This window comes from Equus przewalskii, chromosome 3 (assembly GCF_037783145.1).
Source record: "Equus przewalskii isolate Varuska chromosome 3, EquPr2, whole genome shotgun sequence".
Lineage (NCBI taxonomy): Eukaryota > Metazoa > Chordata > Mammalia > Perissodactyla > Equidae > Equus > Equus przewalskii.
In genome coordinates, this window is record NC_091833.1 from 22,574,346 (window position 1) to 22,590,771 (window position 16,426).

The 16,426-nt window shown below is 40.5% G+C and overlaps 1 protein-coding gene across 6 annotated transcripts in view; it reads left to right on the forward strand.

Annotated features, from left to right (window-relative positions):
* The window catches only part of HYDIN (HYDIN axonemal central pair apparatus protein), a 335,558-nt gene that overhangs the window by 163,503 nt on the left and 155,629 nt on the right, over window positions 1-16,426 (forward strand). For all 6 annotated transcript variants that reach the window (XR_011537986.1, XM_070612302.1, XM_070612303.1 and 3 more), the window contains exons 19-22: window positions 5,824-6,062; window positions 8,876-9,149; window positions 10,939-11,082; window positions 15,639-15,782. Coding sequence is in view for 5 of the 6 variants with exons in the window: in XM_070612302.1 (XP_070468403.1) it covers window positions 5,824-6,062; window positions 8,876-9,149; window positions 10,939-11,082; window positions 15,639-15,782 (801 nt within the window). In the remaining variant the exon portion in view is untranslated. The remainder of the gene's footprint in view (window positions 1-5,823; window positions 6,063-8,875; window positions 9,150-10,938; window positions 11,083-15,638; window positions 15,783-16,426) is intronic.

Below are 16,426 nucleotides of genomic sequence, written 5' to 3' on the forward strand. Positions count from 1 at the left end.
CAGTTGAAGGGAAGACCTGAGGATATGGCAGTAGACTGAACCAAGGAGGTAGCTTTGGCAGACAGTAGCTATCAATTCACCATGCCCACCCCCCTTTACTCTTGGACCCAGAGCAGAAGAGATTTCCCAGCCTCCTTTGGAGTTAGGTATGGCTGCATAACTGAGTTCTGGCTAGTGGGAGTGGGCAGAAGTGATGTGTACCACTTCCAGGCTGCTTGGTGCACAAAATCTTAGCATGTGACCCTTCATTCTCTTTCTTCTCTTGTTGACGGACTGGATGTCAATGTCCAGAGTGGCTTAGAAGCCACAAGTTAAACATGTCAGAATCTGTATAGCTGGGGTCCTTGAATGACTGAATGGAACAGAAGCCCATCCTCGCTCCTGCCACCGATTGGAATTCAGAAATAAGCTTCTATTGTATTAAGGCATTGAGCAACAGGGATCGTTCTGTTACAGCAGTAGCATTACTTTATCTAAAATAGTAGCCTAGAATCTAAAAACTGAATGTAAGACTAGTAGTTCTAAGGAAGGAGAAGGGCTGGTTACTCAAGCATTAGAAATCTATTTCCATGTATTGCTTTAAGTATGTAGGTCAGACTGGAAATGATATAAGTCAAAGACTGCTATCTACTGTAATAAAAACTCACAAAATGAAGCTACATTGGTCCATTTAAAAATGTCTATAGATACCTACAACATGACTAACAATAATGTACAACTGAAATTTCACAAGGTTTTAAACTATCATAATCTTAATAAAAAAGGTCTATAGAAAATTTAATTTGCATTTATAGCCTTTAGAATTCATTTTTGTGTTATTTTTTATGATTAATATGTTAGAGGATGTTAGTATTTTCACTTTGGGACTATGTCTTAGTTTGGGCTGCTTTAACAAACTGCCATAGACTGAGTGGCTTATAAACTATAGAAATTTCTTTCTCACAATTCCAGAGACCTGGAAGTCTGAGATCAGGGTGCCAGCATGGTCGATTTCTGATAAGAGCCTTTTTCCAGATTGCAGACTGCCAACTTCTCCCAAGATAGAGAGGAGAGCAGAGGAAGCAAGCTCTCTCATAATTCTTTATAAGGACACTAAACCCATTAGTGAGGGCTCCACCCTTATGACCTCATCTAATCCTAATTTTACCTTCCAAAGGCCCCAGCCCCTAATACCATCACATTGAGGGGTAGGGTTTCAATACGAATTTTGGGGGAACACATTCAGTCCTTGACATTCTGCTCTAGCCCCCCAAAATTCATGTCCTTCTCACATGCAAAACACATTCATTCCATCCCAACAGCCCAACAGTCTTAACTTGTTCCAGCATCAACTCTAAAGTCTAAAGTCCAGAGTCTTATATAAATATCAACTAAATCAGGTATGAGTGAGACTCAAGGTAGATTCATCCCGAGGTAAAACTCCTCTCCAGCTGTGAACCTGTGACACCAACCAAGTTGTGTGCTTTGGGGCTGTTGGGAAGGAATGAATGTATTTTGCATGTGAGAAGGACACGAATTTGGTAGGGCTGGGATAGAATGTCATGGACTCAATGTTTGTGTTCCCCCAAAATTCATATGCTGAAACCCTACCCCCCCAATGGGATGGTACTAGGAGGTGGGACCTTTGGGAGGTGATTAGGATTGGAGGACGTCATGAGGCTGCAGCCCTGAGGCATGGCATTAGTGCCCTTATAGGAGTCACAAGAGAGCTTGCTTCCTCTGCTCTGCTCTCTGCCATATGAGGATACAGTAAAAGGTCGGAAGTCTTCAGTCCAAAAGAGGATTCCCACCAGATCTTGACCATGCTGGCACCCTGATCTCAGACTTCCAGCCTCCAGAATTATGAGAACTAAATTTCTGTAGTTTATAAACCACCCAGTCTATGGTACTCTGTTATAGCAGTCCAAGCTAAGACAGAAATTGGTACTGAGAGTGGGGTGCTACTGTAACAAATACCTAAAAATATGGTGGCAGCTTTGGAACTGGGCAATGGGTAGAGGCTATAAGAGTTTCTAAGCATGGTGGAAGCAGCCTACATTGCTGTGAATGGAATAAGATAGACTTAAAAACATTTGTGGATAAATTAAGAAGATGCAAAGAAATTATTTCTTTGAACCTAAACATGAGCAGAATATATATAGTGACATTCAATCCTTGTAGTTTCTCTTGCCAATAATAACTGATCTATAATACTGAAGATTAAATTCCTGAGGATTATCTTTTTGGTTACTTATATTTTAAGATAAAGTTATAAACAAATATAAGTTAATGTTCTGGAAAGACAGACTTTGCTTACTGTTTTCTTAATATTTGAGTACCTTACTGGGGCTAATTTGCTGTGAGTAGAAAAGTTAGAGAAGAAATTTTGGAAAAACAGATTGAGTCCTACAAGAACCAACATTTTTTTCTGGGAGTACACTAGTGTGGTATTTAATGTTTAATTGTTTTCTTTTATATCCATGTCTCTAGAGATGTCCTACATTAAAAGATCATGAGTAATAATAGGACTCTTGACTTAGAGTTAAATCTATACCAAAATTAAAAGAAAATTTCCTCCTCGTCATTCATCTACATCCTGGTTATAAACAATTTATAACCTTGAGAACTGTTCATCTTTGCTTCATTTAATTTATTCACATTTAAAAATGCAGTTTATTATTTAGTTCCCATGTAGACTTTCAAACCAAGAATGAATGTTACTAGCATTCTGGTCTGTCTAACAGGATTTTCCTCAATTGTTAATTGGGAAATTGCCATTTGGGTTTAAATGTTAGATTTTCCTTACTTAAGTACATGTGAGCCTATTCCTAAGAGAGTGACCGTTCAGGACCCACTGACCAAATCCAGTTTCCAAGGCTGCACTGGGGCCAGACCTGGATTTTGGTGATGTTCCAAGGCACTGCGACCCTATGAGATTCTGCCTAGGTGAAATTTCTCAATCTTGCCTGCAAATTGCAAAGGATATTCTTTTTATTTACATCATCAGTGCAACGCTATTCCAAACCCAATCTACAGTTGTCAGGAAGTTTCTGATTCGTAGCCTGACATTGTACATACACCCTCATCCAACTACATGTGTTTTTACATTTCTGTCTCTTTCTTTTTGCTAGGAGAAGTACATTAGAGAAATTAAATGGAGGAGGGATAATTTTGGACTGAAATGCCCTCTCAAATCCAGCCCACAGAGTATATTTTACATTTGTTTTTCAGTTACTGTTTTTCTCTATGTGCTTTTCTTTAGAGGGCTTCTTCTGAGCTTCCATACTCAGAAGAGTGTGAGGAGCCAAGAAGATTCACGAGGGAATAATCAAACTCTTTTCTGATGAAGCGGAAAGTTTGGCTTTGCCTCTCAGTTATTGTCCTGGAAGTTTGTAAATGGATCTCTACATCTCTTCTTTTTTCAGCCTTTCCCAATGCATTGTTGGTCATCACTAAGTATTTTCTTTGCATATTAATCCTTATAAGTATTTCTGAGTAATTTGTTCCCCCAAATAAAACAGGACTGTCAGAATTGATTTAAATGATATAGCAATCAAAAGAGGGATATGATGCTTTTTGTTAATTCTGAGATAATTGTTTACATATGAAATTATAGTAGAATAAATTTGGATTTTATTAATCAATAGCATAATACAATTAGGGATCACACCAGCTGACAACTAAGCCCAATTTCTCATTTGGAGAAAAAAGAACATGTCTGATACATTTGTCATACAGTCAAAAGGTTTCAATATCCTCTGCTCTGGAAAAGCATCTTGTTCTTTAAATTTCTCTGAAGCACTTTCAGCCCAGCCTCCTTCTGACTTGCATTTTTGTTGTTTACACGGTCTCCCTGAATGTCATCACTGTCAGCTCCTTGGGGACAGGAAATGTGCTTTGGACGTTTTTGTGTCTCCCACAACACTTGGACCTCAGAACCACTGAATATGTATTTGCTACATTTACTTGGAAAGTCTAAAAAACAATTTGCTTATCAAATTTGCAGATGACTAGGAGGAGTAGCTAATAAGTCGAATGTCATAATCAGAATTTTAAAAGATCTCAGGCTGAAAAATGTGTACAAATTATATACAATAAAACCTGAATTCAAAGTACAAAAAACAAAATTAAGACCATAATGGGTGTGTATAACAGTGAATTACACATAGCTGAAGAAAGAATTGGTGAATTGGAAAATAGCTTGGAAGAAATCATCCAAAATGAAGCACAGAGAGCAAAAGAATGGAAAATGCAGATGAGAGGCTGAGACAGAGAGGATACATTAGGAAAGTCATACATGTATATAAGTGAAGTAGTACAAGGACAGCAGAAGGAGACTGAGGCAGAAACTATTTAAACAGATAACAGCGAAGAATTTTTCAGAAATAAAAGATGCCAAACCACAGATTCTAGAAACATACCAAATTCAAAGCAGGATATGCAAATAAACCCATAACTAGACACCTTATAGTGAACCTGCCCTACAAACAATTAAATACAAGGAGAAAAATCTTAAGAGCAGCCTTAGAAAATAGATAGATTACCATCAAAGAAGCAGAATTTGTATTTTTAGATTAAATAAAGTGCTTATATTATGAGTCATTTTTTATAATTTGAGAACTTAACCAAGTTTTCAACTCACTTTGGAGCCTGATTGTGCCATATGACATTTTATTCTAAAGCTGGGATGCAAGATTTGAAAGACTTTTACACAAAAGAGGGAGATTCAATTTATTCTGTTTCGCTCCAAGGGAGTGGACCAAATACCAATGTATGCAAGATCCAAAAAATATATACTTCTACTTAATGTAAGGAAGAGATATCTAATAGTTTGAGTTGTTAAAACCTGGAATAAGTTACCTTAGATGAGAAATGAGTTCTCTAACATCAAAGGGTTTGATTAAAGGGCAGATGCATTGGTTAGTTTATCAAAGATTTATTAAGCACCTACTATGTACCAGGCATGGTTGTAGATGCTGGGGATAGATCAGTGTACAATACCAACAAGAACAAAAAAGACAAAAATCCCTTCTATGGAGAGCTCCTATCCTAGTGCAAAGAGGCAGACAAGCCCAATAGATAAGTCACTTATGCCCTGTGTTAGAAGGTGAGACGCACTAAGGGAGCAAATGGAAAAGGGTCAAGAGGATCAGGAGTGCTGGGGGAAGGTGTGCAGTTAACATTTGATAGTCAGAGTGGGCTTCGTTGAGGGGCATTGCTTGGCCAAAGACCTTAAGGAAAGAAGGGAGTGAGCTCTGAGGGTCTAATCACTTAAAGGGAACAGATTGGCGGGAGTCACTTTCAACTCTAATTTAGTCCTTTCGTATGTTTCAAATAAGTTCAGAATTTTAGCAAATGAAACTCTGTCGACTATTATGAAATAGTAGAAATCAAGAGAACTTCCTATATTGTGTTCATTGATGAAAGCTGTTCGTCCTCACTATAACATCATAGAAACTTTGCACTTGAAAGACATTTCTGTTAAAAATTCCAAATTCCAGGAAGGACTTCGTACCTTCTGTTGGTATCTCAGAATCTGGAGATTAGAGCGGATAATTAGTATAAGCTTGTTAGAGAACTGGGCTGTCATCTTGAGAAAGAGATGTAAAGAATCTTCACAGAGCATTCAGAAGTAGAATTGTAGGTTTGCTCTTCAGAATCAGATTGCTTTTTGAAAAAAAAGAAAAGCCAACAAACAGCCAGCTGCCTTGATTTGAAAAAATAATGTTTATCTCTGATGTTGAGTTCTGCAGTGCCAGCTATTTGAAGTATAGAGGGCTTTGACATGTGCAGAACAAAAAGCCAAGAATATCTTCACTGTTAACTTGTAGTCTTGTGTTGCAGGCACACAAAAAGTCCCTTTGGACGATTGAACCCAGTGAAGGCATGGTTCCGCCGGAAACTGATGTTCAACTGACGCTGACCGCCAACCTGAATGACATACTGACATTCAAAGACACAGTCGTTTTGGACATTGAAAACAGCAACACCTACCGGATTCCTGTCCTGGCTTCAGGAATTGGTTCCACCATTGTTTCCGATAAGCCCTTTGCTCCAGAACTCAATTTGGGAGCACATTTTAGGTAGGGAAATGTTATGGAGCAATTTTTCTAGATATCACATATGTTGTATAAGCTGAGCATCACTTCTACTTTGGAAAATTATTTTTAAGTACATAGAACTAGCCTCCTGAGCACCCCCACTTTTCCCATCTTCACTTTTCCCCCTCCAGATGGGTCCATCAGCCACAAGAAGAAACTTCGTAGTCATAGCTTGGTGACATTCTCCAAGCTGTGTCCCTCTACACTAGAGAAGAGATGCTTCCTAGGAAATGCATTCTTCTCTCAAGTTGTAGTGGCTTTCCTGTGACAAATTTAGAATCTCTACCATGATGTCTCCTCTTTGATTCCAATACACTGCTAATCCTTCTCCGTGAATGTAGAAAATAGATGCATCTTAGTGGTAACCTAAGTAGAGTATATCTAGGAATGTAAAAATTTATTGCAAATGTATCTTATCATGTATTGCAAGACCAGTAATTTTTTTGGTACCATGTCCTCTGCTTGCCTCCCACGATAGCACAAACAATTGAGATGGTTGCAAACGACTCCACCCGAAAAGCTAGAGAGTCTAAATATTTAAATAAAAGGTGGTACAGTATAGACACCTCTGAGCAGAACGATCTAAACGTGACTCTAAAAATGTATGAGGTTCGAATGCTAACCGTGGAGGATATGTGTGATTTGTTTGTAGTTCCTCAGAAAAGTCACGCAGCTGTCGCTCTTCGACTCTCGGGGCCCAGTTGAATTTGGCCTGTCCTTTGCAATACTGTGAACAGATCTCAAAAGTGTGCTCCTGCCATCTGGTCTAACAGGCCCTGAAACCAAGACGGACACATTGTGCTTAGAGAAGATGTGCCTGACAAAAATCAGTTAGGAGCCTCGCACAAGCCCATCCACACCTCCTTTCCTCTGCTCCATCTACAAAACATGGCATTTGATTGAAAATACCACAAACCAATAGGAATTAAGAGGCAAGTTAGCTAGATGAATTGCATGTTTTCAGAGGAGCATCCAATTACGGTTTTTGTGTCAACTAGATATAAAGACGCTGCTCTCTGCCTGTCTGTTGGCCATAAGCAAAGGAATTTTCATATTGTATACCATGTTTCTATTTCCAAATTTCTTTGTTAAGTGCACTCAAATATAATTATAGAAAACAATATGCTGCAAACCAGACTTAATTACGTGTTCTCCTTAATCTACAAATAGTGCTGAATAGTCCCAAAGGATAGTCTGACACTTGCCTGGAATTAGAGAGTTAGCTAATAGTTTTCTGTGAATATAGAAGCAAACTGTAGCTTTTAGCTGCCAACTTCTCCTGTGCCTAAACCCTCTTGTTACTCTTTTTGACGTAAAACCATGATACCAGAAACCTGCAGAAGAATCCTCAAAAGCAGGGATGGGCAGACTGAAGCCCATTACCTGTTTCTATAAATAAAGTTTTATTGAAAGACAGCCATGCCCATTCGTGTACATATATTTTCTATGGCTTCTTTCACAGTATGATGGAGAAGTGAATAGTTGTGACAGACCGTGTCACCCAAAAGGTCTAAAATATTTATTATTCAGCCCTTTAGAGAAAAGGTTTGCCAACTTTTTGGGCATAAGAGTCTAAAGAAATACCCATATGCCACTTCTTCTGATTGCATGTTTTTGGGCAACTCCCTTAAATTTTTAGAGCTTCTATTTCTTCATCTATAAAACGAGAGTAAATATACTTATTATTACTGGGTTGCTGGGATGATTGAAAGATATAGTGTGAATAAGTAACACAGACCCTGCCTAGTTTATAAACAGTTTCTATTATTTATTAGTTCTCCACAAAGCCTACTCTTAGCCATGAAGTCAAACTACAGAGTACAGACTCCAATAAGCATACTCTGTGAATGCATAATTAGATAGAAATGGTTACGCTTGACAACTGGCAAATACTCTTTCTTATTACCTATCTGATGTTTCAACTACTTATTAGATAGATGTCATTTCCTGATGAGGAATAGAAGGAATGAAATCTCAAAGCCTAATCAAATTTAAAACATTAAAAAACAGTCCTTAGATGAATTTTCTCCCTGAAAAAAATATTTTAAAGTAAGCTTATAAATCAGTAAAACACACACACCCACGCACACACACATTTGACTCATCTCCAAGATCTTAGAAATCCCAGTGTCTGGCAAAGAGCCAGACAATCAAGAGGTCCTTAATACACATTTGTGGAATAGCCGAATGAATAAATGAGCTAGCAGCATCTTTAAAGCACATTAGTCTGAGAAAAATGACCAGTCCAGGTGGTGTTCTGGCCCCTTACAGTCCCCTTGACCTCTGGTAAGGCTTGGAAGATATGTGTCATTTCTCCTCCAAGTTCCCTTCAAATTGAGCCTACCACAAGACATTTCACTCAGTCAGTGGAAACTTACTCAGCGCAGTTTGAAATATACTTCTTCTCCAGTAGGTGTTTTTGCCCTCCTTTCACTCCTCAGAACCATTTCACATCAGAGTGGTTTTCACATGAACTGTAGATGTTCTGTGGTGTGCTTGACCTGCCGGGAAAGAGCGAGGATGGGTGGGGACGCTTTCCCACAGCCCCTTCCCTGGTGATGGCAACTCAGGAACCAATCCAGGTCCCTAACCCAAGTCTATGAAGTCTGCTTTGTCCCATTACTGTGGTAGCTCCTAGTAGCACCATGATTTATCCTTCCTAAATTTTTTTTAAAATAATGTATATTTCATTTGTCACTTTTTAAGTACTTTCAGAGGAGTAAATCCCAAGGGTATAGAGCTGAACAGAACACCGTGACGCTGAGTCCTCTCAATTCCTGCTTACTCTTTTCCAGCCTAGACACCTATTATTACCGCTTCAAGTTGACTAACAAGGGACGTCGGGCCCAACAGTTGTTCTGGATGAACGAAGATTTCTGTCCCCAGCACAAGCTGAACAAGAAGGGCCTGGCTAAGAAGGGACTTGCTAAGAGCCAGCCCCAGCCCCACTGCTCCCAGGAGCCTAGGAATTCCCAAAGCCCCGTGTTTCAGCTCCACCCCATCAGGATGGAGCTGTACCCAGGCCAGACAATCGATGTGATACTCGAAGGCTATTCTGCTACTCCCAGGGTAAGAGGACAGCACATTTAGAGGCTATTTTCATCCTAAATAAATCTTCTCTCTATTTCTTAGGAGAGTCCCTTGACATTTATCTGAAGGAAAGATGTGGTTTCTCAAGGATTTCATACAGCGCTGAGTTACCATGGCAGCGATCATTGCTTTCAAGGTTCAGCTCTGATCAGTTTTGTTTGTTTCTACAGCTACCATGAACCTAACCTTAAAATGCCATTTAAAGTGGGGTTCTCATCCCCGGGGTCGACAGTGACCAGCCAGCAAGTATCCAGTAGAGGGACACCCAGCGTTCAGCCAATGCTAAGCCTCTTATTAACGCTTAGCAGTATTCAGTTCATATTTATTCAAAAAGGATGTTTCTACAGACACTCTTAGCTGCCTCTCCTATCCAGGCATTGGGACATCCCTGGTTCCTTCCCCTCCCAGCCTGACACAACAGCATCACATTTATAATCATCATGTTTTTATGTACCAATAAAAAAGCTGAATTTATCTTCAGCAACTCTGATGTGCTGTTCTTATTGATATTATCACCATTCTACTTAACATTAAAACAGATCCAAATCACATGTCTGTTTATTCCTATTTCCTCCTGGAGATTGTGGAGATTGGAAACCATCAAAAACCTAAAGGAAACTTCTGGAATCACTTACAAGCTTCTTCTACCTCACAAATGCAGACTTTGTGAATAAGAAATGATGCTTGCCTGAGCTTCTGCTGGTGTCACCTAATTAGGAGGTGATACACAACTTTCTCCTCGTGAAATAGGAAACAATAAGAAATTTGTCTCCCAACAGACAAGATGGAGAAGCTGGTCCATTGCTTAGCTCCTCTAGGGTCACAGATTGCACTTTATTTCTTTTAATCGTTTCTTCACAAAGCATTTTCAGGTAAAACACATCCTCACTGCAAAAAAAAAAAAAAGGTTGTTTCCTATTCTGGAGTACATAACATACTCTTCCTCTGTGTTATTCAGGGGTTCAGCCAACTTTTGTTGAGTGTGTACCACATGACAAACACCATGCTAGGCACTAAGGATGCAAAGATGAATAGAATGCAGCCCCTCATCTCAAGACATGGACAGCCTCTTGCAGGAGCACATTCACAATGTCGTTATCAAGAGTTAACCATATTTTTAAAGGCATTAAATCTGAGCTCCTGGGGTTCTAAATTCAGTTTAAGCTTTACTAAAAGCTTCCCTGAATGTTCTTCCAGGTTATCTACATAATTGAGAAGAGACTTGAATTCATTAACGTCTGAAACCTGAGTACTCTTCAATACAAGCTATTCATGATATAAATTCACTTTGGGTCATTTCTACTTTATAAAAATCTGGGCCTCTCGGGTCCAAAGAAATATTAGTTTCTGTGGCATGATTTTTAAATATTCAAGTACGAAAGGCACAATTTTTCCAGCCACCGTTTCTAACTAGCTTGATAAGAAATCGTGTAGCTACCAATGAAGTCCATGAAGGATTTCATCCACCTTGTCCATCACTGTTTTGTATGTCCAGTCGCTAACAGCCATGATACATAGTACATCTTCCATATATATATTGGTTGAACTGAATGTAAATTGATTGTGTCCTCAGGAGCAGTCAGAAATAGACACAGGATCCATCCAGGACATATTTAACCCATCAGACTTTGTGACAGAGAGCGATCCCTGAAAGGCACTATTTAGAAAAATGAACTCTTTTCTGGTATCCCCAGACAGGTAGTTCAGAATCAGTTTGCTGATTGTTGAGAATTAAGTTTTCTGAGATATGGATGTATCTCATCTGCAGATAGTCAAAGAAAAGCTGGTCTGCCACGCCATCATCGGGGCCCAAAGGGAGAGGAGCTTGCTGATGGCTGTGAACATCATCTGTGAGTTTGTGTCTCCACTTATCCAGCTCTCCACCAAGCAGCTCCTATACCGACTGGAGAAGGTCAGTGGGGCTGTGCTGGGGAGGCTGCGTGCTCCAACCAGGGGTCAGCATGTTCACATTTTCATTTTGGAAGCTAAATTAATAGGAAGCCTGTTACCCTCACACCCAGCCAGGTTGTTTTAAGCTCCAGAGGCCAATACACGTTCAACCAAAAATTCTGAATCTAAACCTATGTTCCTTTGAAATGTAAATTGCTATGGAAATCCTACTTCCATCATTCCTGATGGGTAAGACCAAAGTGAAGGGATATTCCAGTACACTGAAAATACACTTTAGTCGATCATTTTCCTCTAACTAGTAAAATAAACATCATAGTATAGAAAAGGTTGGAGTAGAATTATTGGTAATTATAATAATCAGTAAGAACAGCTACCACTGATTGATTGGCATGTGCTCAGCCTCAAGCCCTATTTGTTACATGCATTTTCCCAGTTGTCCCTCACAATAATCTAGGTTCTGTTATCATTCTCATGATGCACATGAGGAAACTGAGATACAAGCTATTATGTAGGTCACCTAACACTGCTTGAGAATAATCAGCTTAAACTATTTGGTTCACACTTTGATTTATATGGCTATAAATGTCCATAACTTTATGTGCCCATTAAGGGCAAGTAATAAATGGAGGAGGCAGAGAACAGGGGAGAGATGGGGATGACTGCTACTGAGGGCAGGGGCGGGATGGTGAGGAAGTCAGGGAGACATCACAGGAGGACTTGACCGAACCCCAGGCAGACTTCCATCATAGAATTACTTACCATTCAAGGCAGATATGTATGGAATGTCTCTTCTGAGTTGAGGACTGTCCTGGTGCTGAAAATCTGGCTAACCAACCAGATGTAGTTAAAGCTAAGAGACTGGTCGAGGTTACAGACTGTAAATAAATTGTTAAAATGTAGTTATTTAAAATACAATTCTAAACAGTGCTAGGAAGAAGAGGTATAAGGTGCTACGAGAGCATGTCTCAGGAGACATGGCCTTCTTTGTCCATGGGGTCCTAGACTTGAGCAAGTGCCTCAAGTTGAGACTTGAAGGAAAAATAGAAATTAGTCTGGAACAAGGCAGGGGGAGAGAATGGTAGGCAGAGGGAACAGCACGTGCGAAGGGCCTGAGTTAGGAAAGAGCTTAGTGAGTGTATAGAACCGAAAGCCCACCTTAGACAGAGAAAGTGCAAAGAATGACATGAGGTCCATCTAGAGAAGTGAGCAGGGGCCAGATGAGTGTAGCATGACTGGAAGGCATGTTCTAGCCTTTGGGTTTTGTTGTGGGCTGACCTCAGAGGGCTCCATGGAGGGAGAGGAGTGACATGGTCAGATTTATTCATTCAGTCACGCTGGCTGCTGAGTGGGACATTTATTAAGGCCTCCCATGTGCCGGGCACTGTGCTGCGCACTAGGAACACAACAGCAAGAATAGTCCCTCCCTGGTGAATCTCACAGCTGACCAGGAGGACCAAGCATTAAGTAAGCCATTGTCCCATAGTGCGGGAGATACATACTGAAAGCTAAGTCTTGAGACAGTGTCCTATCCTACAAAAGGACGGGGTGTGGCAGTGCCTCACAGTCATGCAGGAATACACCAGGGCTCCTTGCATTACCTGGAGGCTCGTAGGAGAATGTTCGAGACCAGTTATTCTGGTAGTGGATTCTGTCATACTTTATTTATATTAAATAAATATCTATTGAGCACCCACCATAGACAACGTGCTCTGCTAGGAGATGAATAAGGAAGCTTATAGTCGAGTAGGCGAGGTGAGATGGACAAGTTCAATTCAAATCAACAAATAATTTTTGAGCACTTACAGTGTATTGAGCAGCAAAGACACAGCAAAACCCTGGCTTAGCAGACTAGCAGGGAACGCAGGCATGGAAGAAGGAGAGTAGGGTTTCAGTTAGAGGATGCTAAACTAACTGTGACAAGCTCCATGAGACGTATGAAAGAAAATACTTCAAGAATTCCTGCTACAGTTATTAAGCCCTCATTGCTCTTTTTTAAATTCTTCCTTTTTTAAGTAATCGGGAAAGATATTTATTGGTGAGAGCTGCACTGAATTTTTTCATATTTTCTCTAAATGTATCTATTCAAAGAAAATTCAGTGAATATTTATTGAATAGTTATTCTATGCAAGACATTACAGTATATGTTAAATATGCAGCTTAGTTTCTTATTAGATTTTTTCGAAGCCCTTAAACACTCATATAAATGTGTGGGTAGTGTTCCTTTTCTTCTCTTTATATCATTAAGCCTTATTTTAAAGACACACACACACATATGCTTGTTTAAATGTCTATTGTTTGAATTTATCACTAGAATAAAATAGCAAATATTTTGAATATGGCAGTGACTTATTGAATTAAAAAGTGAATTGAGTCACAACTCCCTGTTTGGTTTTGCCCTTCTCTCCTTTCCCCGGATATCACATTTGAAATCTGTCCACCTTCTGTATTTTTTATTGTTTATTTCCTGCTCGCATTTAATCCATATCAGGGACAATGAAGAAATGTACCTGCATCACCCAGCGTGTGAAAGAGACCTGTTAGGTCTCGGTATTCAGATTTAATTATATAACACCCAATTATCTGTTCCGTCTCCTTGTTTTCAGCTCCAGGCAGTGTATCTGATTTAGTACATTAGACCATAATGATACTAGCCCTGCCTATGGGGAGAATTTTCCATAACCATTTCCTCAGATTTGAGCTACTTTATAACTATTGTACCATTGATAGACCACGGAGATGAAACCACATCTCTATGGAATTGAAAAGGTCAATTGAAACTAGCAGCCAGTTTGCTTCATGAAGTCCAGCAGCGAATTCTGTCTCCTGATAGCTGGGGAGACAGACAACCCAGAGAGATGGGGTCATTTTAAAATAGAATCGGTGCTCGGTGCATCGACTCCTTCTCACCACTAGCCTCTAAATGGCCTCTTGCCAAAACCAACCAAGTGTGGCTTCTTCACTTCAAAGCTACCTGCAGTGACACAGCAGCCAGGGGAAGGTCACTGGGTGGACAGTTCTCCATGCAGCCTTTGTTAATGGCCCCAAAGTACTGCTTCATCCCTCCCCCAAACTGTAATATGCAACCTGCAAATGCAAGGTGAATGCAATCCCCATAGTACTGGGTTAGAGGGAAGCGGTGGCTGGCATCTCATGGTAAGTGCCAGACCGAACCCCTGAAAGAACTTTGGGAGTGCACAGGGGGCTGGTGGAGTACAACTGAGGCAGGAGGCTCGAGCTAACTATTATGGACTGAATGTTTGTGTCCCCAAAATTCACTTGTTGAAGCCCTAGTGCCTAATGTGGTGATGTTGGAGGCGGAGCCTTTGGGTGGTAATGAGGTCATGAAGGTGAAGCCCTCATGAATGGGATTAGTGCCCTTATAAGAAGAGGCAAGAGGGAGAATCTCTCTCAGCCATGTGAGGACACAGTGAGAAGATGGTCATCTACAAGCCAGGAAACGGGCCCTCAGCAGACACTAGATATGCTGCCGCCTTGATCTTGGACTTCCCAGCCTCCAGAACTGTGAGACATAAATGTCTGTGGATTAATGCACCCAGTCTATGATACTTGTTATGGCAGCCTGGACTGACTAAGATGTGGTGGACACTGGTCAACCAAGCTTGCTCAGAACCAGGGGACCCAGAAACCACAGAAGGAAGACAGTGCTGGACAAAGAAGCAGAGACAGGGTCAGATCAAAATATGGAATCAGGAGGATTTCACTGAAATCAGAGCAGGGAGCAAAAGAAAATTGAAACAAAGAGGCCTGGAAGAACAGGCTAGAGTTGCTGTAAGAGCCAGGCAATGACTGAAGGGGGGTTCCCTTTAGGGGCCACAGGTTGGGCCCTCTGGTCACCTCCTGCTGATATTAAAAGACCCCCTTTCCAGGGCACACGAGAAATAATGTGGACCCCAACATCAGAAGAAGAGAAATCCAGTCTGACCAGAAACTGCCAGCTCAGGATCCATTTCTGATGCTATCTCCAGTTGAAAAATTAAATTTGATATGTCTAGCAGAGTGAAAAGATGCTTCTCAACCAACTATCCTGGTGGTATCAGGAAAAATTTACAAGAAACAGTTATGAGCATTTGTCAATATAACAAGATTAGTAGATTTGCAAATTGGGTATTTTAAGCATGGAAAAATATCATGTAAGGAAAAAATGGTTTATTCATTATAATAATACCTGGGTTCTTCCGCAAGCTAACGCTAGTTTATTAGACTTTGTTTATGACACTGTGGAAACTTCTACGGTAATAGTTCTAGCCAGAGGCCTGGCTTGTATAGGTGTTTTTTTTTTTTTTTAACAAGAAAGTAAGAAATCAAATCTGTGTTTTCTGGCTTATGTAGGTTCACTTCTCAGTTGTCCGCCATACATTCCAAATGATTTATCTAAATCTCTGCAAGGGAAAAAATTTGTGGAGAGACAGACACAGACAGAGACAAAGGGAGAGGGAGAAACGCTAATTCATTAACAATGAATTCGAGACTTTTGTTCCTAAAGCCTTACCACGTTTGCCGTAACTTGATTTGTTTCCTCTTTTTCCTTTTTTGCAGAAACCTAACACTGTCCTGCAACCTGATTACCAGCCCTTGGTCATGAAGAACGTTTCCACGCTGCCCGTGAACATGTTGCTCTCGACAAGAGGCCCCTTCTTCATCTGTGAAACTGATAAATCCCCACTGCCCTTAACTCCCGAGGTAACTGACAGAGGGCTGTCCTAACGAGGTCCTGGGGGAGTGGTGTGTGTGAAACAGGAAGAGAATAATATCAGTACACTACCTAAATTTCAGTCCAGAAAAGTACAAAGACCCTAGGCAACAAGGAGGAAAAAATACAGAAAATTTAAAATGAATTGTAAATAAATTCCAGTATCGATCAGTAGGAAAACTATTAGTCATGATGTAAGAACTCTGGCTCCTTGTGATAACCCTCTCATGCCTGCACTTTATAATGAAGGTGATCTTTAGAAAACAGTGACTTCCCACTAATGAGAGTACAGATCTTTTAAATCCCCTCCCTCAAATCCGACCAAAACTTCACACTCATGGAAACGAGGAAATAGCCCAAGCCCAGTCTCTAAACCAGCCAGCCCATCTCCAGATACTGAGAAATCTGAACTGGGGGGAGGGAGGAGGCTGTGAGCCCACCTGGCCACCAGTCTGCGGCAGGATGCAGCGTTCTCTAAACATCCCTACAAAATCATCTCTGTGATCCTTTGCTGGGCGTGATGACACCAGTGGAAAAGGCAGGGCCATGGGACATGCAGCACTGCAGAGCTGTGGGAAAGGAAGATTGAAGGAGAAACCAGATCCACACACCATCTAAGGAGACAGCTAATGGA